Source organism: Myotis daubentonii, chromosome 4, assembly GCF_963259705.1.
Source record: "Myotis daubentonii chromosome 4, mMyoDau2.1, whole genome shotgun sequence".
Taxonomy (NCBI): Eukaryota; Metazoa; Chordata; class Mammalia; order Chiroptera; family Vespertilionidae; genus Myotis; species Myotis daubentonii.
In genome coordinates, this window is record NC_081843.1 from 13,551,216 (window position 1) to 13,575,157 (window position 23,942).

Sequence of the window (23,942 nt, forward strand, 5' to 3'; positions counted from 1 at the left end):
GGGGGAGAGGGGAGGGAGGAGAGCCAGTGAGGAGATGTGGGGCGGGGACACAGCCTGGGAAGGGAGAGGATGGGGCTTTGAGCAGTGTCCTCACCATGCCAGGTCTGTCTGCCTCTGTCCTGGGCCCTCTGAGCCCCTTTATCCTCCTGCCCAGACTGGCCCAAGGGGAAGCCACCCTCTTTTGGGTGGGACCTGGGAGGAGGTGGGGCTTATCTCTTCAGTGGGACCAGTGGTGACCAGCAGACCAGCTATCAGATAAGAAACACGGTGTTTCCTCTCTGAGAAGACACTCAGTATTGGTGCTGGATCCCTAGCTGGTTTGGCTCAGTGGATAGAGTGTCAGCCTGCAGACTGAAAGGTCCCAGGTTTGACGCCAGTCAAGGTCACATACCTTGGTTGCAGGTTCCTTGGCCCTGGTCAGGGTTCATGCAGGAGTAAAACAATCAATATGTCCCTCTCACATCGATGTTTCTCTCTGTCTCCCCCTCTCTCCCTTCCACTCTCTCTAAAAATCAATGGAAACATATCCTTGGGTGAGGATTAACAAAAATAAAAATAATAAAAATATTGGTCTGGACACATTTCAGTGGTAAGATGACAGTTTGCACATGAAAAAGAAAGAAATGAGATGCTTTGCATTGTCCTGTACACTGAAGGGTCTCTGGTTTGATTCCCAGTCAGACCACATACCTAGGATGAGGGTTCATTCCCCGATAAGGACGCGTACAAGAGGCAAACGACCTATGTTTCTCACATCTCTCTCCCTTCCTCTCCCCAAAATCCATAAGCATATTCTCGGGTGAGGAGCTAAATAAATGATAAGTAAATCAGATGCTCTGAAACCACACGGAGCAGGGCACAGATGGGATGGGGGCTGGCACCTGAGCCAAGAGCGGGGGGTGGGGAGGAGAGCAGCAGGACCAGTGCCCCCAAGCCCCCTCCTTCTTTTGAGGCTCACAGTGTCCCCCAAAAAGGACTGACTCACTGGACCTGCAGACAGAGTTTGCCAGCAACACCATGAGACGGAGGAGGCAGCTTCCCTGGAGCCTTTGGAGGGAGTGGGACCTGCTGACACCTTGATTGTAGACTTCCAGCCTCCAACACTGTGACAGAATAAAGTTTTATTTAAAGGTCTGGGTCTGTGGCATCTGTAACGACCTCCCCAGGACACTCAGACATCTGCTCAGTTCTCCTCATACATCCGATGCATGATCAAGCTTTGTCAAAATGCACAGGAAAGGGTGTGAGAGGTGCCAATGTAGTGCTAGTTCTCCTCACCTCTCCTCACCTCTTGTACACGCCTGCAACCCCACAGCGCTGGGAGCCAACCCCCTCTCACACTCCCTGCTTTCTGAATGGAGGAGCTCTGTGCCCAAGTCCAACCCCAGGCAGAGGCCGGCCACCTGCCAGGGACAGACTTTCCCGCCTTTGACATCGGACAATCATTCTCCACCAAGCATGGGACAGGACCAGGCAGTGGTTTGAGAGGAGAAGGAAGAGGGGTTCCCACACTCCTGAACCACTGCCCGGTCCTCTGTCCCCCGGGAGCCCCGTGAGGAGACCATCAAGGGATGCTCTGCAGCACTTAGAGAGCTCAGGTCTCTAGAAACCCATCACTCCCTCCTGGGGCCAGAGTCCCTGTCATCCTTGCTGACATGTTGGTGTCTCCAGGGACACCCAGAATCCTCAGGGGACACTGGGGATCTCGACAAGAAACAACCAGGATCCAACATGGCCGGGGGCCCCATGGTGGGGGGAGCGAGCACCCAGGAGGGAAGGGGCTGGGCTCCCAGACCCAGCAAGTCCCACAGGCCCAGGGGCGAGACCTCTGGGTGATAAGGGGGGGCTTCCTCCCTCCCTGCCTCTGGTCTGGATGGAGCCCCCACCTTTACCCACCTCAACAGTGGATGTGGGTTTGGGGCTGGTTCTGAGCCCAGATGACAGGAAGGCAAGTCACAGCGGTGTCAGCGAGAGGCCACAGGCCCCAGCGCCCAGCCTGATGCTGGACCCAGGCTTCCCATCCCCCGGCACCAGGCTGGGCGATAACCAGCTGGGCCAGACCTTGGACAAAGACGGCATTTGGGCATTAGGAGCAGATCTGCCAGAAACAGAAACCAGAGGTTTGAGGGTCTGGGGAGGAAATGTCATGACTATCATTGGCAGATAATACGATCTTCTTCACCAGAAGAGCCAAAAGCCTCAATGAAAAGGTTTGAAGATTAAGTTTCCCAAGGTGTCTAGATGGAAGACAAATGTTTTACACACAAATCAGGAGAGAAAGAAGGAGAAACTCATCTTTAACCCCAGGCATAGCTAATGCGATGCCATATGGTAGAGACTCCATTCACGGCCAGGTCCATACATTCCTGATCTAGAGTCCGTGACAACCACAAAACTTCCTTGAGGAGGACACTCAGGAAATAAAATGCCATTCAATGTTGTTAAGAGGAGGCGGTGTCATCCAATATCAACTCTTCCAAAATGCCAATAGAATGTGAACTGCAGGCAAGTCTGGAACATTCAAAGTGACCCCCAAGTTTGCCAGGAGGAACATACAGGTGGGGGTGTCCCAGGAAGCCACAGGGCAGAGTGAGGCAAACTAGGCAGCTGGTACCATAAAGCTGTGGGAATGGGAACCGAGTGGCCGTCCAGTGACTCAGGGCGGGGGAAGGGCCCAGCTGACCTGCCCATCCTCCCAGACCCAGCCTCAGGGACAGCACAGCAGCAGGCAAATGCACGGCACCAGCTCACAGCAAAGAAGGAGGAGACGGCATCGGTGAGGGGCCCTGGGAATCAGATGGAGGGGATGAAGAAGAGGGGTTGGGGAGAAGTGCAACCCCCTGTTCCGGTGCTTGGGTGAAGCCACCTCTCTGCGCAGCCCCAGCGTTCCTGGGCCACTCCCTGAACAGATGCTGAGGTGGCAGGGACCCCGGCTGGTCTCCACAGGAGCCACAGCAGGTGTCTCAACAGCCTGGACACTAGAGCCAGGCTCTCAGGTGCCCAAGGAAACGACTCAGTGCCCAGGAGGGGGACCGCCCAGGGCTTCTGTCCCTGGCCCAGCTGGGGACCAGCCCCTTCGGGCTACTGCAGACGCTCTTCCTGGGGAAGCCAGAGAGAAGGGCTGGAGGGCAGAGGCCAGCCCTGCCTCTGCAGGGTCCCTATCATGTTCTCCAGGTCCCCTCCCCCTCAGCCCCACCTCTGCGGGCCTGGCCCTGACTCGCACCCCTCGGGGACCTCGTTCCTGGTCCCAAGCCCTTCGGAGGCCTTGGTTGCTCCAATTGTCCCATTACCATCAAAATAGGGTGAGAGAGTGTGGGACACCCCGGGGTTCACCTGGGCTACACACCTTCCTCCTGCCCATGGCAGCCACAGCTCTACCCCCTCTGGGTTAGCAGTCAGGTACCCCTGCTGTTAGAGGGTACGTGTGTCCCCCAAAACATATGCCTAAGTCCTACCCCCTGGCACTTGTGAATGGGACCTCCTTTGGAAATAGCCTTCGCCATGTAATCAGGGTTGGATGAGGGCATGAAGGAGGGGCCCTCATCCAATATGACTGGTGTCCTTGTGGGAAGAGGACAGAGACAGACAGGAGGGCAGACATGTGGCCATGGAGGCGGAGACTGGAATTAGGCGGTGCAGCCAGGAACACCAGGGATGGCCGCCCCCCAGGAGCTGGGAGGGAGCCTGGGATGCATTCTCTCCCTGAGCCTCAGAGAAGGAACTCCCTGCTGGCGGCTGATTTTGGACACTTGGCCCCAGACTCAGAGTAAATCCCCGTTGTTTAAAGACCCCCGAGTGTCTGGTAATTCCTTAGGCAGCCACAGGACACGAAGACACCTGCCACCTCAGTGCCTCTGCTTCCTACTGCCAGTCCCTGGGCACTGGGAGTGCAAAGAGACAGGGCACAGCTATAGCTGTTCAGGGGCCTCTGCTGTCCCCTGGCCGAGTTAGTCCCCTTCTCGGGACAAGGACTGACACCCCTGTGCAGGGAGGGGAGCACCACACCCCCAGGTCTCAGAAGTGACACAGGCAGGGCTGCTCCTATTTCCAGAGTCATTGCCCCAGCCTCCCGGGACCCAGCCCCAGGTGACAGTCACTGGTGGGTGTTAAGGGGTGACCCGCGGAGATGACCACCAGGCACTCAGATCAAAAGTTAGGAGCCTTTATTAAGCTGACCAGCGACTACGGTTACAGCACCCTGCCGAAGCAGAGGCTGAACCGCAGCCCAGACTACAGGAAATACAGCATTTTTATTTGCAAAAACCACAAAGTTACAAAATCTTAGTTCCCGACACAGTATAGTATCAGTACCTTCCTAGCTATGTGTTTTAGAAACAGAGAGTACAGCATATTGAGAAGGGGCCAAGACCATATCTCAAGGCCTGGCCTGATGTCAGTACCTTCCTATCTGTGTGTTTTAGGAACAGACAGCACAGCATGACCCATCTGGCCAAAGCGCCAGATATGCAGCCCAGCACATTCCCAACTGGTTTTATGTACATGAGTCAAATCATTGACTCTTTTGGGTCATTGTTGGGGAGGGAGGTATATCGACCCCTGCCGAATTCTTTGCCAAATAATATCAGTGGGCCTGTTTATAAGATAAGAGCCAGGAGTAATCTCTAGAGCAGGGGTGGGCAAACTTTTTGACTCGAGGGCCACAATGGGTTCTTAAACTGGACTCAGAAGAAGGAGCTGCGGCCGTGTTTCCCAACGTTGCCATGTTAACACTGCTGCTGTGAAGGAGCGGAGGGGAGAGCAAGAGAACCCTTCGCTCTTTCGGCTCCGCAGGCCGGATAGAACAGCCTAACGGGCCGGATCCAGCCCGCGGGCCGTAGTTTGCCCGCGGGCCGTAGTTTGCCCACGGGCCGTAGTTTGCCCACGGCTGCTCTAGAGGGTCCGAAGAGTCCTGGACTCTCTATATTGCCAGGGCTGTCTTAAGCCGGGTGTGATGAAGCCACATCAGGATCCCGTTAACCTTGACTGCCGTGGGAGTGGTCCTTTCCAGGTAGGAGTCAGTCCTCGGGTGGCAAATTTCTTTACCCAAACAGTGTCACCAGGTTGGAAGGGATGAACCGGATACAGGCAGAGCATCTCGGACGTGCTTCTGGTCTGCTTTCTGGGTAGACTGTAAAGCCTGAAAGAACTTGAGTAAAGATCAGTTATGGATTTCAGCTTTTTTAGCTTGGGTTTCCATGTAAGCTGGTGGGATGGGTAGTTCAGGGTCTGGAAGAGTCACTAGAATCTGTAAAGGCCCCACTGGTTTTAGGGCAGCCTCCCGGGCTGCTTCGTCTGCAGCCTAGTTCCCTCTTGCTTCTGGGGAGTCAGTGCCAGTTGGCCCATCGTCCTTGCTCTGCTCTTGTCTGTCTAACTGCCTACTATTACCTTAAGGACCCTGGCTCTGAATTCTTTCAGGGAAAATGGGCGTTGGATTGCTTCTGTAACTGCTTCGTGCTGAGGCGGGACGGAGTTTTCTCTCAGAGCCAAGAGATCCTTGCTGTCTGTCAGAGGGACGATGAGGCCTGGGCACAGAAGGAGGTGGGCTGGTGACCTGGCAGAGACAAACTGTAACAAATGGTTGTGCTTAGTAGCAGCTTGCGGCCTTGAGTCCAGCATAGTTCAGATAAGTAAAAATCAACATAAAACTATCTCTCCCTGCTCTCCCCGCTGATGCCCCCCCTTTTTCTGCATTAACCATTTCCTCTGTCCTTAGCTGCTCTCCCTCCTAGATTTTTCCTTCTTTACTCTAAGCCCCAGAGGCTCAAATCCTTCTCCTCTTTTACCACTTTTGACCTCTCTGGCCATCCCCCTGTCCTCCAGCCTAAGGCTCCTCCATCTCGGCAGGCTGAGAGCTTACTACCCTATCTAGTGAATCCTACCGCCACTACCCCATCTCACACCCGCTCCGGAGCAGTTTTCAGCTCTCTTCCTCCCCAAGTTAGAGCAGATGCTGTCCCCAACAGAGACCTACTGTAAAGAGAAAATGTACTAATCTTAACCTAACAAGCCTTTGTTTAAACTTCTTTTGGTTGCAACCTTATACCTTTAAATTAACCCTAGACTTCTAAAATTTTAACCTAACACAGCAAAATTATACATCAGGGAAAAGCAATTAAAAGTTCTCTACTGTCTTCCCCCTATAGCACGGTCTGCCCTATCTTTAAACAAATTAAACAACAGAACAAGTACTCTCATGTGTACAGCCAGATGGCACAAAGACAACAGAGAGCAAAGACAAAACAAACCAGACAAATGCAACCTAAGGTTGCCCAGACCAGGACCCCCAGACTCCGTCGCGTCGGGCGGTCGGACTCCGAGGTTCCGCTGCGTCCAGCCCTCTTTTGAGTTCTAAAGGGAACGTTCGACAGACAGATACCAGATTCTTACCGCCCCACTGGAGGTCCGGGTGGCTCCTCGTTTTCGGATTGCAGTTTTGGGAGGAAAACACTCCGCCTGCCTGGGACCCGGGACGGAGACTGGAGTGCCCTCGCCTGGGGCGTCCGGGGTGTCCACTGGCAATTCAGCCAGAGTGGATCTCGCTGGGGCCTCCAAATGTTATGGGGTGACCCGCGGAGACGACCACCAGGCACTCAGATCAAAAGTTAGGAGCCTTTATTAAGCTGGCCAGCGACTACAGTTACAGCACCCTGCCGAAGCAGAGGCTGAACCGCAGCCCAGACTACAGGAATTACAGCATTTTTATTTGCAAAAACCACAAAGTTACAAAACCTTAGTTCCCGACACAGTATAGTATCAGTACCTTCCTATCTATGTGTTTTAGGAACAGAGAGTACAGCGTATTGAGAAGGGACCAAGACCATATCTCAAGGCCTGGCCTGATGTCAGTACCTTCCTATCTATGTGTTTTGAGGAACAGACAGCACAGCATGACCCGTCTGGCCAAAGCGCCAGATATGCAGCCCAGCACAGTGGGGAGCGTGCCCTGTGGCCTGCAGGATGGCTTCTTGCCCAGACAGAGCCACCTTCACAGCTTCAGCTGTGCTTTCCAGGTCCCGCCCTGAGGGTGTAGTTTTGATGCCTCCACTCGGGCCCCAGTATGGAAGCCGCACCCACAGGCCTAAGCTCCACTGTGGGTGGGTGGCCACCAACCACATGGGTACCGGTTGGGAGACGGCAAATGAGCAGCAGGTGGACCTGGGCCTCCCGCCAGCAGCAAGCTCATGGGGAGGCGGCGCCTCTGACCGACAGGTCCAGCCAGAGAGGAAAGCCCTGCCCTGGCCGGTTGGGCTCCTTGGTGACAGCGTCAGCCCCACACTGAAGGGTCTCAGGTTCAATTCCCAGTCAAGGGCATGCACCTGTGTTGCAGTTCCCTCCCAGCGCCCCAATTGGGTTGCGTGCAGGAGGCAAGCAGTCGGTGTGTCTCTCACATCAATGTTTCTCTCTCTCCCTCCCTCCCTACTTTGCTCTGAAAGCAATGGGCAACATCCTCAGTGAGGATTCAAACAAAACCTGGGCTGTAGGTTCATCCCGGTCCATGCGGAAGGTTTGCCTGGTTGGCTCCCCAGGTGGCTGCCCCAGCTTCACTCCCACCAGCAGCCCCTGTGTCCCCACCGAGCGGCCTCCCCTGAACCCGGCACGCCTGGGCTTTTCGGCTATGCCAATCTGCTGCCTGGATAACAGGATCTCAGTGTGGCTTTAATTTGCTTATCTCACCATTTTTCACCTGAGAGAAAAATGGGCCTTTGGTGGCGGGTTGGGGTGAGTTGCCACTGGAAATGAGGGAGTGGGGAAGGGAGTGTGTGTTCCAAGAGCTGCTGTGTGCGCCCGGCAGGCCCTGCAGGGAGGCCGTTTGGTCACTTCTTGGATGGGGCCCCCACCGCGTCCGAGTGTGACCTTTTATTTTTTTTTTAATGTATTTTATTGATTTTTTACAGAGAGGAAGGGAGAGAGATAGAGAGTCAGAAACATCGATGAGAGAGAAGCATCAATCAGCTGCCTCCTGCACACCCCCGACCAGGGATGTGCCTGGAACTAAGGTACATGCCTTTGACCGGAATCGAACCTGGGACCCTTCAGTCCCCAGGCCAACGCTCCATCCACTGAGCCAAACCGGTCAGGGCCGAGTGTGACCTTTTAAACCCACACCCAAGTGTGACCTTTTGAACCAGATGCACCCTGTGGCTGTCAGGTGGGAACTTGCCGTGAGAAAAGTGCTCCTGGGCTGCGGGTCCGATGGGAGCGAGGCTGGTGGGGACGCCAGAGGAAGAGGCAGCGTGAGGGTGGCTACAGGTCCTCACACATGTCGAGCCCACAGGAAGCACAGCGGCGACCCTGCGGTGAGCTGTGGGCTCAGCTAATAACAGTGGGCCCGTAGCGGTTCCTCAGCTGTAACGAAGGAACCGCACTAATGAGCATCATTCGAGGGAGGGAAACTGTGTGTGGACACTGGCCTTTTACAAAATTTAATAAACATAAACCTGCTCTAAAACATATTTTTTCATTCCCATCCCCCTTTATTAGGGAAAAGGTCTGAGATGGACTCAAGGCAAAGAGGGAACTGAGGGAGGTGGCAGATGCGGAGACGATGAGGTGACAAAGGTGACGAGGTGGAGTCTGCAGTCACAGAGCAGAGCTGGAGTGAAGGCTCGGGTGCCATCAGAGGGGCAGCCAGGCATGCACAGTCCCCGGGGACACCAGTGCTGCTTCTGACAACTGGGAGGAGCAGCCCTCACTGCCCCGCCTGCATGGCTGAGGTGTGGGCTCCCCTGGCAAGCAGGGTCTGAGGGCGGGGAGGGCGGGGAGGGCGGGGAGGGTGGTCTGGTGTCCATGATGACTCTTTACTGCTTTCAGGGGCATATCCATGGGCTGTGACGGTTCGCGGCAGGTGTGGGAGGACCAGGGGAGAGGGAGTGATGGGGCACACGCCCTCCCCTGCCCCACAGCCAGGGTCCCAGCCTGCAGGAAGCTGCGTGTCATGGCCGTGGATGTGCAGGAGTGTTTGGGTCGGACAGTATGTACCGCCCAGGGAGCCAGGCCGACCCTGCAGGATGGGGGAGGGTGGGGCCAGGTCTCTCGCCGGCCCCTTGTCCATCCCACACTCGGCCATGTGGGGCCCTGAGTCATGCCCGTGTCGGGCCGCTGGCCACACATCTGCTGACTCCTGGGCCAGGGACGCCCTGGAGACCAGCTACACACAATTCTGGCAACTGCAGCAGCAAAGGGGTTTCAGGAAAGGGTGCTGGGTGCAGCTCCCACCCCCCAGGAAATGAGTCCACGTGGAGCCCTGCGGGTAGCTCAGCTGGTTAGAGCTGCGTCCCAATACACTAAGGGTGAGGGTTCAACCCCAGTCAGGGCACACGCAAGGATCAGCCAATGAGAGCATCAGTAAGTGGAACAACAAATCCATGTTTCTCTCTCTCTTTCTCCCCCTACCCCCTTCCTCTCTTTCTCTAAAATAAAAAAATAAAAATAAAAATTTTAACAAATAGATCCATGTAGAGCCTGGCTCCCTTTCCCGGGCACAGAGAACCGGCTTAGTGTCCCTGCAAAATCATGCCCACCGTCTTTGCAGATGGAATGCAGTCAAGGTCATCCTGGATCAGGGTGAGTCCTGAAAGCCATGGCTGGTGTCCTGAGAAGAAAAGAAAGAGAGGGGAAGGCCATGGGAGACACAGGCAGAAACCAGAGCAATGGTCTATAGGCCAAAGGATGCCAAGAATTACCCACCAGACGCCGGGAGAAGCACGAAACAGATCCTCCCTCAAAGCTTCTGGAAAGAATTCACCTGTTGACACCTTGATTTCAGATTTCTGGCCTCCAGAACCGTGAACAATTAATTCCTGTTCTTTCAAAACCCCCCAGTCTGTGGTCCTTTGTTAGGCAGCCCGGGAATACACCCTCCTGGCCAAGGAGAAAGCAGGAGGGAAAGCTGTGTCAGATAGAGGCCAGGGGGCCCCCTGGCGACAGACAGGGGACAGCAAAGGGCTGGTGCTGAGGGGCGATGGCTCCAGGCACCAAGGAGGCCGGGCAAGGAGAGGATGTGAGGGGGTCTGGGCTGCCCCCTGTTGTCTCTGCAGGCCGCCTCCGCCAGGTGCAGCAGGACGTCTTGCTAGACTGTGAGCATTTGTCAGGACTGAGGGCTGTGACAGCGCACACTGAAAGCTGGTGCACGTGTCCAGGTAAGTGCACCCAGTGAGCCCGCCTCCGTGAAAAGAGGAGGGAGAGCAGGCACCCCCCCCCCCACCTGCCCTCAGGCTGCGTGAGCGTGGCTGGCAGGGCTCTCAGGATCACCCCTGTCAGAAAGGAAAACTTAAACACACAGGCTCCAGCAGAGGTTGGGGGGACGTAGAGAAAAGGGACTCCCGTGTGCTGAAGGGGTGGGTTTGCTCATTTCCTGGGGCTCCCGCAACAAACTGCCAAACCTGGTGGATGAAAACACAGGAATGCGTTTATTTTCTCTCTTTTTATAAATTGGAGTGGCGGCCACCTCGCTGCACTCCGCATCCACGTTCCCTCTGGGCTTTTCATAAAGACCCATGTGATTGCCCTGAACGGTTTAGCTCAGTGGATAGAGTGTAGGCCTGCGGACTGAAAGGTCCCAGGTTCGATTCCGGCCAAGGGCATGTACCTGGGTTGCGGGAACATCCCCAGTAGGAGATGTGCAGGAGGCAGCTGATCAATGTTCCTCTCTCATCGATGTTTCTAACACTCTATCCCTCTCCCTTCCGCTCTGTGAAAAATCAATAAAATATATATATATTTTTTAAAAAGACCCATGTTGTTGTCTTTAGGGTCCCCCCCCCCCCGCGCTCCCCATAATCCAGGGGAAGCTCCTCCTCTCAAGACCCTTAATCACGTCAGGTGCCGGGTTATGTAATTTCCGTTGATTCCAGAAATGAGGACCCAGACAGACCTGTGGGGGCCGCCGTTCAACCCCGACAGCGGGTGGGTACAAGCACATGCATCCAGTCTGGAAGCTCATCTGGCCGCGCTCCGTGAGGTTGGGCCCCTGGAAAGATAACCCAGAGGAGATTCTTGCAGAAGAATAGGATCATGGATCATCGAAAGAGGGGAGCAGCCTAGCAAAGAGGAAGCAAACACCACAAGTTCATCCAGCGACGCAGCGAGCCCCCAAAGGCACCACGTTGAGTGAGCGGAGGGATCCCCTGAGCTGAATCCCCAACTCAAGGAGGATGAGAGCAGACACCTGGAGTAGGGCCCACGCCAAGAAGTTCGAGTTCAACAGTCACCTGTCAATCGCGCCCCTAGGAGTCCAGGCAGCCCAGCCCCCACCTGCACAGCGGCCAGGTGTGCGGGCACCTGTTCCACCAGCTGCCTGCCCTGACCACACCCCTCCGCCTCAGAGAGCGTGGGCCCGGACGCGCCCCCGTGTGGCCACGAGGGCTAACTGCAGGCCGCCGTCTTCAAGCATCTCAGCAGGCAAGGTCAGCAACCAGCAGAGGTCAGCACCCCATTGTGCTGGCCAGGAGCCGGTCCCCAGGCCCAGCACACCCAGCCCACCTGCCGGCGCGGCTCCCGGCTCAGGCCCCTGTGCCCTCTGAGGGGTCCCCACTGGCTCAGCGCTGAGCCCAGCCCAGAAGCAGCTCCAGTTTTGTCCCCCCAGCCCCGCTGCAGCCACTTCCCCAAAAGCACCCGCCGTCCTGAGAGCCCTTCAAGGGCAAAGCTGTGTCTCCGGTTCGTCCCTGGACCCCTGGCATGGAGTGAGCACCTGGTCTGTACCCCCAAACGTGAATAAAAACTGCCCAAGTGAGGGAGCCCGGCCCACAAGGTGCGGCCAGCAGGGGGCGGCAGAGAGCAGGGGCCAAGAGCACCGAGATGGGGCGGAGGTGGGGTGGGGGGCCGTCTCAGCCCACTGAATTCACAGTAGGGTCCCTGCAGACACTGCGTGGGTTCGAGGCGTGTCGTGAGCAGCACCGTGGCTGCGATGCTGGCATCTTGACTAGGACAAATCGGCACAGCCTCGGGCTCTTGAAAGCTGACTTCTGATCTGGGGAGTTTTTTCCAATCCCCATCAAGAGGGAGGGTCACAGCAGCTTGCGGTCGCCTGGAGGGGACACGAGTGAGCACCCGGAGTCTTGCCCGTGATCAGCCAGCCATCCAGCAGGGCACCCTATGGGTCCTGCGCTCAGATGACATCACGGTCATTAGAACGGAGGAGCCGGTCCCTCGTGAGACGCCCACCTGGTGTGGGCATGACTCATCGATGGCGTTTTTAGGGTGCAGTGCTTGGTGGTGGCTGTGACACCCCTTCCAAGGTAAAGGGCAACCTATATGTTGCACCTCCTGCCACAAAAACAGAGGCACGGGGCACCGTTGGCTCTTGGAGGCAGTGTGTGCACTAGGGAACACTAACTACTCCAATCCAGTTATCAAGAGAAAACCCACTTTTCGCTGCGGGTGTGGCCTGGAGCCCAGACAAGAAGGGATCTGCACAGCATAGGCGGGCGCAGCGGCCCTGGTGCTCAGCCTGTGCGAGGCCTGAAGAGCACGGTCTCCCCAGGATCTCCCAGCCCTCCGGGAGAGCTGGCGCTGGAACGCTGTGTCCATGGCTGGTGGCCCCTTGATGGGCACCTTCTGGCTTTCTGCCTGCCCTGCTCCCAGTTCTCACTGCCTGCTGCTTCCACAGCCTCCCCACCCACCCCTCCTCCCGCAGCCCAGCCCTTGTCCTGCCAGGCACCGCAGCCAGTCTGCTGACGTCACCGCCACCAAAGCACACACCCCTTCACTAGCCCTGTGTGGTGGGGACCTGCCATCCTGGCTGGCCCAGAGCTGAGGGGTTTCTGGGAGGAGGGACTTCAGGGCCTTATTATTATTATTATTACTACTACTACTACTACTACTACTACTAGAGGCCCGGTGCACAAAATGTGTGCACGGGTGGGGGGTGTCTCTCAGCCCGGCCTGCGCCCTCTCGCCGTCCGGGAGTCCACGGGGGATGTCCAGCTGCTGCGGAGACAGGAGAGGCAACTGCCACTGCGCTCGCCAGCAGTGAGCCCAGCTTCTGTCTGAGCTGCACTCCGCACTGACCACCAGGGGGAAGCTCCTGTGTTGAGCATCTGCCCCCTGGTGGTCAGTGTGCATCATAGCAACCCGTCTTTCTGCCGTTAGGTTGATTTGCATATTAGCCTTTTATTATATAGGAATTCTTATAAAGTAAACAAAACATAAAATTTGCATTGTAACCATTTGTTAAGTAAACAGTTCGGTGGCATTAGAACATTCCTAATGATGAACAGCCACCATCTCTATCTAGTTCCAGAACATTTTCATGCCCCACAAGGAAGCCTGTACGTGTGAAGCAGCCACTCGTCCCCCACCCGCTGCCCGGAGTAACCACGTTCTGCTTTCTGTCTCTGTGGTTTGCCTGTTCTGGGCATTTCACACGACTGGAATCACAAACTCCGTGACCTTTTGTGCTGGCTTCTCTCACTCAGCACGTTCTCCAGGTCCATTCATGCTGTGGCGTGTGTGGGGATCTTCCTGTGTACGGCCTCCATCAGTCGATTGTGTGGTGGACCAGTTTGTGAACCGTGTGTCTGTTGATGGGCCCGCGGGTTGTTCCCACTTGGTGGCTGTGGCGAATGGTAATGCCATGAACATTCCTTGACATGTTCCCGTGGGCCGTCCTGCTTTCAATTCCTTTGAGTCTATACCTAAGAGTGGACTTGCCAGGTCACAGGGGAAAGGACTTTCAATATTAAGACCAAACTGGAACAGGCTGCCTGCCCTCTCAGGCCATCTCCCTGCTGCTCTGCTCTCCTTGGTGCTGCCCCACCTCCCACCTGCCCCGTATGCATCCTCTATTGGCTCCTCTGCAGAGCCACTTGCCACCGCCTGTGAATGCTGGTGGTCTCAGTCCGCCTGACAGCAGGCCTTCCTGCCCTCTGGCCACCCCGCCTGGGTGGTCTCCTCCATCCTGGGGCTCCAGGTCCACCTGCACAGCCAGGACGCCCAGGTCTGCACCTGCTCGGTTGTCTCATGGCCCTCGGAACCCAACACGCTCCACACTGGGCTCCGCAGACCTGCAACCCCCAGCCTCCCCTGTGGGACCTCCTGCTCCCTCAAGGCCGGGTGTCACCCTTGACCTCCCCTGCTCTCCCACCCCCACAAGCCCAAGTCCTAAATATCCCTCCACCCACCCACCTCTCTCCTCTTCCCTGTCTGGGCCATCAAATCTCCCCACCCCTGATTTCATCAAGAGTCAGCTAGCCTCCCTGGAGGTGCTGACCTCGTGTGCACACTCTGTGATCTACTAGAACAAACTCATTCACGCCACCAGGACCCTTCCCACCTCCACCTCCCACAGGACAACATCGAAGTTCCTTGCTGGCCCCAGCCCTGCTGTCCACCCTGGCCATTCTGAATCATTCCCCAGCCCCTCCCTCTCTGACTGCACATCCCTTGCCATCAGCTCTGGAAAACGTGCCCCTGGCCTCCCAGCACTGCCCCCAGGAGGCTGCCGCCCTGTGTGTGTGAGGCCCTTCCTCCATCCCCCTAGTCATGTGCCTCTCACTGTACGGCCAACTCCCCTTTGCTCAGCTACCTCACCTCTGGACTGTTCACTCTGGGGGCGGTAGGGATGGGTTCTCACTCGTGACTCCTTGCACCCCAGTTCCACGCTGGGCGCACAGCACGAACACACACTGAGTAAGAATCTGTTGTCTCAAAGGGAACAAAGAATATTATGATGTTGGAGACCCCTCAGGGGTTCGAGCTCATTATCTGGAGAAAGCACATGGGAGGTGAGTGAGCATGGCAGCCTGCCAGGTGGGAGCCAGTGGGCAAGGCCAGGCAAGGGGCAAACATGGCTGTCATCCCCTGGGAGGGGCCCTGGTGGAAGGGAAGATGGCAGGCTGGCCCTGAGGCAGGAGAGGCCCTGAGGCGGCTGAGCTGACCTTCCTGCTTCGGGGCTCGGGCAGGGTGTCCGCCGCTCTGAGACTGTCTCCCTCCTCGGGGGCAGGCAGCCAGGGACCCGGACCCAGCTCAGCGGCAGGGACAGGCCCCTGAGGTCTGAGCAGCACCGGGACCTGGAGTCCAGGATGTAGAAGCAGCACCAGGAAACCAGGCAGGGACATGTCACCATGGCCTGGGAGCACGTTGGTGTCCGCTCTAAGCTCATCGTTCCGAGTGGGAACGTGGAGAACACGTGTCCACAGATGTTTCTTGGGGGTTCCGGCAGCCTGCATTAAATCACTTCGAGTTAATGACTGAAGAAGGCATTCTTGTTTCTTGGAAAATCCTTCTGATTAAAGCGAATGAAAAGGCTCTACTTTGGGCCACGGTGGTCACTTTCACACCTTACCAAGTCTGGGTGTCCGCCCTCTCTCCCTCCCCCTCTCCCACCTTTAACAAGAAAGAACTGGAGAGGCCCCAATCTGGGCAGGTCACGCCATCCTGGTATAAATTAGCGTCATCTGTTTTGCGCTGTTTCTATGGGTGCGAGGGAGGCATGGATGGCTGTCCCTATCCGGTTGTGAGGGAAAGTCTCCTTTTAACACATGTATTTACCTAGATGAGTAAGCAAACAAATGCTCGGTCAGCGGTGCCGGCTGCGCGCTGCCAGCCGCTGGCCCCCTAGGCACAGGATGAACCTGCCTTGATTGCGCTGCCACTTGGGACCTGCGGGGGCTTTGCTGCCACCTGGCGGCCACAGACGCCAACGCCTAGAAACGCCGATGCCACATTAGAATAACCCGAGCCCGGGAGGCTCCGGTTTCTGGCATTTTTCCGCCTGGCATATTTTGAACACCTTCTATAACCTGGGCGCAGGTGGGGAGGCAGACTCACTCACCCAGCCCCCGCTGTCCCTCTCCCCTCACCCCCCAAACAGATGGTTATAGCATAACCTGGGAGGATTCCCAGAGGCTGGGGGAGCGGGAGGGGATTTAGACCAGGTAAGAGGGGGTTACCTAGCTGCAGTTGGGGGAAGGAAGGGCGAGCCCTCGGAGGGGCTGGTGTGGGCAAAGGCTTGGAGGCAGGAAGGTCGAGATGGGTGTGTTGGGGGCGGGGCGTAGGAATGATCTGGGCGGAGTCAGAGGTCTGCACCTTAGCCTCCGGATTGAGGGTGAGATGGCTGCCGTGAAAGAGGAGACTTGCCTCGCCCAGGTGGGCAAGGACGACCGCTGGCAGCGGCTCTGGGGTCCTCAAAAGGCCTCATTTACACATGGGGGGGGGGCGCTGAGTCTGACGGGGCATCCGGGGGAGATGCTGGGCCAGGGCTCTGGGAATGCATTCATGGGTGTGTGCGCCTGCAGGGCATGAGGACTGGTACCTCTAGGTGTGCCCAGTTCTCTCTCTCTCTCTCTCTCTCAAAACAAACCCTTCCTTGGCCCCATGTTCAGTAAGCAGGGAGAGATGATGACTCAGTGAGTACATGCAATACATGCATGACTCGGTGGGAAGCAGTCTGGAGAGAGAAGAGGCTACCAGAGACCATGCATTCTGCTCCAAGCCTTTTTCTGCTGTTTCGGGAGTTTGGGGGCCAAGCTGCTGGCACCGGGTTCTGCCTGCGCAGTGGTGGGGGGCGGCCCAGCCCCACCGGGTAGTCCTTTATTCTCTCCTTTCAGAGGAAACACTCAGCTACGTCTCGCCCTGGAGGCTCAGCTACCTGCTGGCCAGGGTGGAGCAGAAATGGAGATCCCCTCTCATGGTCCCCAACCCCTGTGGCTGGGAGGGGGACAGCAGGAGGCAAGCTGCCGCTGGTTCTGAATGCTCAGCCTGGTCACAGCCTCTCTCTTTGGTGACTTGATCTGGCAGTGGGCAAGGATGGCACCCAATGACCCTCTTCCTTTCTCGTTGGGGGCACGGAGAAGCACTGAAACCAGGAGTGATGGCACAGGCAGACAGAGCCCATCCCAGACTGAGCTCCTTCCTCGGTCCTAATGCAGGAACCACCCAGTGGGTGGGATTGGGCAAGGTCGAGACCAGCCGACCAGCTTCACGCGTGCACAGATGGGGGGTGATGATACCTTCCCTCAACCCCAGCACCGCAGCTTGGGGACACTAGACTGTGCTCCTGTCCCTGCGGGGCCAGGCCAGGAGCTGAGGAGCCAAGGAGGGATGAGGGCCCCAGCCCTTTGGGGACAGCGGGTTCCCTTGGGGGGCTTGCAAAGAGAGCCTCTTGGAAGGGAGGCAGTGGGACCAGAGTCCCAGCCAAGTCCCTGCTACACAGGAACAATGTGTGAAAGGCTCCGCCTGGCCAGGCTGGGCTGCAGGGCAGGGAGACCCTCGGAGACCCAGGGTGTGTCCCAAACGCAGCTGCAGCCAGGAGGGAGCACAGCACCTGCTAGGATGGCGGAGAGGAAGGCTGCGGGGAGGGGGCCGTGGGCACAAGTGCAGTGCCCCCCCCCAGGGTCCCCTTGCAGTCTGCATGCACCCCCCGCCCCAGAGCTGGAAGTTGAGATTCTTGATCCTCCGAGGATGGATGGTTCCCCTGCTCCAGGAGACGAGTCCAACGTTTCTACAGCAGCTGCACCAGTTCACATACCCACCAGCAACGCACACAGCTTCTCATACCCCACATCTCCACCAACATTCATTATTCTCCTTTTTTTTTTAAATATATTTTATTGATTTTTTACAGAGAGGAAGGGAGAGAGATAGAGAGTTAGAAACATCGATGAGAGAGAAACATCGATCAGCTGCCTCCTGCACATCTCCCACTGGGGATGTGCCCGCAACCCAGGTACATGCCCTTGACCGGAATCGAACCTGGGACCTTTCAGTCCACATCCCACGCTCTATCCACTGAGCCAAACCGGTTTCGGCTGCATTTTTAAAATATACAAACCACCTAATGGGTGTGAAGTGGTATCTTTTGGTGGCCTTGATTTGCGTTTCCATCATGACTAAAGGTGTTAAGCTTCTTTTCATGGGCTTCTTGGCCGCCTGTGTATCTTCTTTAGAGAAACGTCTATTCAGACTCTTTTTTTTTTTTTAATATATTTTATTGATTTTTCACAGAGAGGAAGGGAGAGAAATAGAGAGTTAGAAACATCGATGAGAGAGAAACATCGATCAGCTGCCTCCTGCACATCTCCCACTGGGGATGTGCACGCAACCCAGGTACATGCCCTTGACCGGAATCGAACCCGGGACCTTTCAGTCCGCAGGCCGACGCTCTATCCACTGAGCCAAACCGGTTTCGGCACTATTCAGACTCTTTGCCCGCCTTTGAACTGGGCTGTTTGTTTTTTTGTTGAGTTGAAGGGGTTCTTTATACTAGGATAGTATAGAGCAGTGATGGTGAACCTTTTGAGCTCGGTGTGTCAGCATTTTGAAAAACCCTAACTTATCTCTGCTGCCGTGTCACATATAGAAATTTTTTATATTTGCAACCATAGTAAAACAAAGACTTATATTTTTGATATTTCTTTTATATATTTAAATGCCATTTAACAAAGAAAAATCAACCAAAAAAAATGAGTTCGCATGTGACCTCTGACCCGCGTGTCATAGGTTTGCCATCACTGGTATAGATACTAACCCCTCATCAGATATATAATTTACAAATATTTTCTCCCATTCTGTGGGATCTCTTTTTACAATTGTTAATTGTGTCCTTGGATGCACACGTTTTTTATTTTAATGAATCCAATGTATCTATTCTTTTCTTTAGCTGCCTGTGCTCTTGGTGTCATAGCCAAGAAATGATTGTCATATCCAGCGTCATGAAGATCTTCTCCTGTTTTCCTCTAAGAGGTTTATAGTTTTGGCTCTTATGTTTAGTTAGGCTGTTAATTTTGTACATGGTATGGGTAGGGGTCCAACTTCATTTGTTTGTATGTAGATCTTGTTCCTTTTTCATTCAGCCCCTGGAGCAGGGGCACCTGCACACAAACCTATGTGCCCACATCTTGGCCCCCAAAAAGGCAGCAGGGAGAGCTGGGAGTAGGAGATGGGTGTGTTGGGGGGCGGGGCGTAGGAATGATCTGGGCGGGGCTCCTACTCCAGGCAGCTTCCAACCATACTGCCCCCTCCCACAGGGTGGGCATGTGACCTGGGACAATCAGCCAGAATCCTTCTCCTGGGTTTGATATTCACCGACTATCCACAAAGCCTCACCCTCTGCAGCCTCAGTTTCTCCTTTGTATTCAGGGGGCTGAGCCCAGGGAAATCCCCTCTCTCTCCCCGATGCACTTTGGACACACGGCATCCTCCTTAGAGCACTGGAAATGCCATGTAAGGTCTGGTCCCAACTGCCTGTTCCAGCCCCATCCCAGACCACCCTTCCCCCTGCTCACCCTGCCCCAGCCACACAGCCTCTCCCTGCTCACCCCACCTCCCGCTCCTTTTACGCAAGTCTTTTCCCCAGCTCTCCCCACAGCTGCATGCTGCTCCCCCTTCAGATCCGTTCGGAGGCCACCCCCTCACAGGCCTCCCGGACCACCTGTCTAAGCAGGTGTGTTCCTTAGCTGTTACCCTGTAACAAATCACCACAAACTCGGCAGTTTTTAATGAGGCACATCTATTATCAGAGGTTCTGTGCATCAGGAGCCCAGGCTGAGGAGGGTCCTCTGCTCAGAGTCCTGCAGTCTGGGGTTGCATTCTCCAGTCCTCCCCTGAGGCTCAGGAGCCTCCTGCAAACTCACTGGCGGTGGCAGCATTCAGCTCCTTGCTGTTGAAGGCCAAGGTCCCAGCTTTCTTGCTAGCTGTCAGCGAGGGGCCACTCTCAGCTCGGATGCTGCCTGCTGTTCCCTGCCAGGTAGCCCTGTCTACAACACAGCAGTGTGCTTCTAGAGGCCAAAGTAAGTGCTGGATAAATGCTGTGAATTGACTTTTGAATGGATGATCAAGCCATTACCAAGAACATGTGTGCCACCCTAGCTGGTTTGGCTCAGTGGATAGAGCGTTGGCCTGCGGACTGAAGGGTCCCAGGTTCAATTATGGTCAAGGACACATGCCCGGGTTGAGGGCTCGATCCCCAGTAGGTGGCGTGCAGGAGGCAGCCAATCAATGATTCTCTTTCATCATTGATGTTTCTTTTTTAAAAAAAAAAAAAAAACATTAAATTTTAGTAAGTATTAACATCTCAGTTTTTATTTTTATATATATATATTTTTTATTTATTTTTTACAGAGAGGAAGGGAGAAGGAGAGAGATAGAGAGTTAGAAACATCGATGAGAGAGAAACATCGATTTAGCTGACTCCTGCACACTCCCTACTGGGGATGTGCCCGCAACCATGGTACATGCCCTTGACCAGAATCGAACCTGGGACCCTTCAGTCTGCAGGCTGACGCTCTATCCACTGAGCCAAACCAGTTAGGGCAACATCTCAGTTTTTAATCAGTGATCTATAACAACTTCCAAATAAGTTCTTTAGAAAACTAAAAGTAACATAAGCCAATAACTAAAAAACTGATGTGCAAATACTATTTAAAATTATTGATGTTTCTCCATCAACAAAACAATGAGAAAACCCACTGTGTGGGAAAACATATTTGCCAATGACATATCTGATAAGGGCCTAATCTCCAAAATTTATAGGGAACTCATACAACTTAACAAAAGAAAGATAAACAATCCAATCAAAAAATGGGCAAAGGACCTAAATAGACACCTTTCAAAAGAGGACATCCAGAAAGCCAAGAGACATATGAAAACATGCTCAAAGTCACTAATCATCCGAGAGATGCAAATCAAAACAGCAATGAGGTACCATCTCACACCTGTCAGACTGGCTATCATCAACAAATCAACAAACGACAAGTGCTGGAGAGGATGTGGAGAAAAAGGAACACTTGTGCACTGCTGGTGGGAATGCAGACTGGTGCAGCCACTATGGAAGACAGTATGGAGTTTCCTTAAAAAACTGAAAATGGAACTCCCATTTGACCCTGTGATCCCACTTCTAGGAATATATCCCAAGAAATCAGAAACACCAATCAGAAAGGATATATGCACCCCTATGTTCATAGCAGCACAATTCACCATAGCTAAGATCTGGAAACAGCCTAAGTGCCCATCAGTAGATGAATGGATTAGAAAACTGTGGTACATCTACATGATGGAATACTATGCTGCTGTAAAAAGGAAGGAACTCTTACCATTTGCAACGTCATGGATGGAACTGGAGAGCATTATGCTAAGTGAAATAAGCCAGTCAATAAAGGAAAAATACCACATGATCTCACTCATTCGTGGACAATAGAGACCATTATAAACTTTTGAACAACAATAGATACAGAGGCAGAGCTGCCTCAAACAGATTGTCGAGCTGCAGCGGGAAGGCCGGGGAGGGTTGGGGGGCAGGAGGTAGGGGGGTAAGAGATCAACTAAAGGACTTGTATGCATGCATATAAGCATAACCAATGGACATAAGACACTGGGTGATAGGGGAGGCTAGGGGACTGTCTAGGGCGGGGGGATAAAATGGATACATATGTAATACCCTTTGTAATACTTTAAGCAATAAAAATAAATTAAAAAAAAAAAAATAAATAAATAAAATTATTGATGTTTCTAAACATGTGTGCCAGGGTCCTGGGCTGAGGATACCAGATCTGAGGCAGCTCTCTGCCCACCGCCTGCCCTCCTCCAACCCACCCTCCAGGTAAGTGCTCCCTCCTCCTGCCGCCAGTCCCAACACTCTCCTTCCAGCGTGAGGGCCTTTGGGCCCCACACTGCTTCCCGCCAGGATGGGAGTTCTCTCTGCTGGTTGGAACTCAGCAACCAGGGCTGAAGGGCCGCATCTCCAAATACCCTCTCACCACACACAGACGGAACCAGGACACCGTCTTGCAGCTCTTGCTCCACCACCTTCCATGACTCCTCAGGGCCCACAGGATCTGGCCCAGGCCCTCCACAACCACATGCCACACCTGGTCACCCCAAACTACACCCCTCCTTACCCCTCCAGGCCACTCCCACCTGGTCAGCACTACCCCACTCTGCCCCCGCCCTGAGCTGAGCTGAGCTCACGTGGGCCTGGTTCGGCTCTCTTCACTCCAGCAATGGCCACCACCTCTTCCCTGGCCCCTGCGAGTTGCTGGGTGCATCCCCATGCAGGCCGGTGCAAACCTCCTGGAATCTGAGTGAGAAAGATGGGGTTGGAGCCAGAGACCGCTGTGCCTCAGCAGGAAGCTGTGTTCTTCCAGTGCAGCTCAGCAGCCACGTGCTGTGCAGTAGTGACGCATGGTAGCAACCATGTTTGGGTAAATGTTTAATATTTTAACCCTGCTGACTTGGCTTCTGTCATTATTTGCTTGCTAAAATAATAGAAAAGTTATTTTGATTTTCTGAATTATATAAATCATCCCATTTGATTGACTGCCTTATTGATTGTAATGTGAATACCCCATTGGTTGTGGTCATACTGGTTTTATTTATTTTTAATTAAATCTTTATTGTTCAGATTATTACAGTTGTTCCTCTTTTTCCCCCCATAGCTCCCCTCTACCTGGTTCCCACGCCACCCTCCGCCCTCATCCCCCCTCCTCCACTGTCCTCATCCATAGGTGCACGATTTTTGTCCAGTCTCTTCCCGCATCCCCCACACCCCTTTCATACTGGTTTTAGAAAGCACATTCTTCTGTACCTGGCAACCAGGACAGCACAATTACTCTAAATTGCCTTGATGGCTCCAGATAATGTGTTTCCGTCGACTCAGTGGTCCCAAGACCCGAGGGCTCTAGATAATGTGTTTCTGTCAACTCAGTGGTCCCAAGACCCAAAACTATCATTAATCTTTGTAGATAACGAATCGGCTCAATTTCGCTTCTGTAACTGCTTTGTGCAAACCGGGTCCCTCATTCCAAACCCAAAGGTGTAATCGATACCTTTGTGATTTTTGCCTATATAAATCTGGTGGTGCGGCCATCTTATGACTGCGAGATTTGGGGAGCAAAATGCCCCCTCGTAGTCCCGGATTTGCAATCGATGTGACTCCTTAATTCGACTTCTTGAGGCGTCCTTGTGTGATTTGCGGGGTACATTACAACAGTGGGTCCACCTGGGGCAATTGTTACAATGCCCAGTTCCAGGACCACCGATGAACTAAAAGCTGGGAGCCCCGAGAATAGGTGACTCACACAAATCCCTGAGGGACCTGCACCCCAAAGAGGAGAACTGCAGCTGCCTGGTGAAGGGAAGGATGGAGGCACGTCCCCAGCCCAGGCCCAGCTTGGGGTACCCAGAAGCAGGCAGCCCCTTTGGAATTCGGAGTCTGGGATGGATTCGGGATGCTCGCATTTTGTTCAAGGGGGTCGGCCCTCTGGCTTTGTCACCTGAGACCCTGGTCACTACCACCAGCAGGCCCTCTCTCTGGGCCACTGTTGACCAGGAATTACCCAAGGCGAACCCCCTCTTCAGCCAGCAGAGCCACCACACCCACAAGACCCCCAGCCTCATTCCACTCCCGCAGAGTAAAGGAATGCTGGGAGCACGTGGAACTCATCCGCCGGCATTTGCTAGGAGCACTGGGCCAGATGTGGGCCATAGGATACCGGACCTGTGGTCCCCGCCCCGGGACCAAATAGGAGACTCGGCGGGGGGGGGGGGGGGGGGGGGAAAGCAGGGAGAGAGAAAGAAGGGAGATGGGGGGACGTGGGGGGGGGCAGTGAGTGAAAGCAGGTAGCCTCCGCTGTCCTGGGCCCCCACCCCCGCCTCTGGCGCCCAGAAGCCCTCCACACCCACCGCTGCCTCATCCCAAAACGCCCACAGACGGGCTGAGCAGGCGGACCTATCAGGCGCCCTCTCCCCACCCAGAGCTGGGGTTTGGCTAGCGAAGCTGGCCCGGGGGGCTGGGGCTGGGGGCGGCCCCACCGGGAGGTGCCTAGCGGGGCCAGTGAGGGCCTGCGTTCCCACGGGGCTAGGGGTGGGCCCCAAACCCTGACTGCAGCGGCGGGGGGGAGACGGGGGGCGGGGGGGGGTTGGGGGGGCTCCCAGCTGGCCCCTCCCCCGCCCGCCGGCAGCTCCGGAACCCCTCCCTCTGGGCCAACACCAGAGTTAGGGAGCGTCCG

At 54.9% G+C, this 23,942-nt stretch overlaps 1 protein-coding gene across 1 annotated transcript in view; it reads right to left on the reverse strand.

The window, feature by feature from the left end:
* LOC132232883 (mastin-like) overlaps positions 1 to 167 on the reverse strand; it is a 98,082-nt gene extending 97,915 nt beyond the window's left edge. Inside the window, exon 1 of the mRNA XM_059692593.1 lies at positions 95 to 167. Within this exon, the coding sequence (XP_059548576.1) occupies positions 95 to 97 (3 nt within the window). The 5' untranslated portion in view covers positions 98 to 167. The remainder of the gene's footprint in view (positions 1 to 94) is intronic.
* Positions 168 to 23,942: the final 23,775 nt, after the last annotated feature.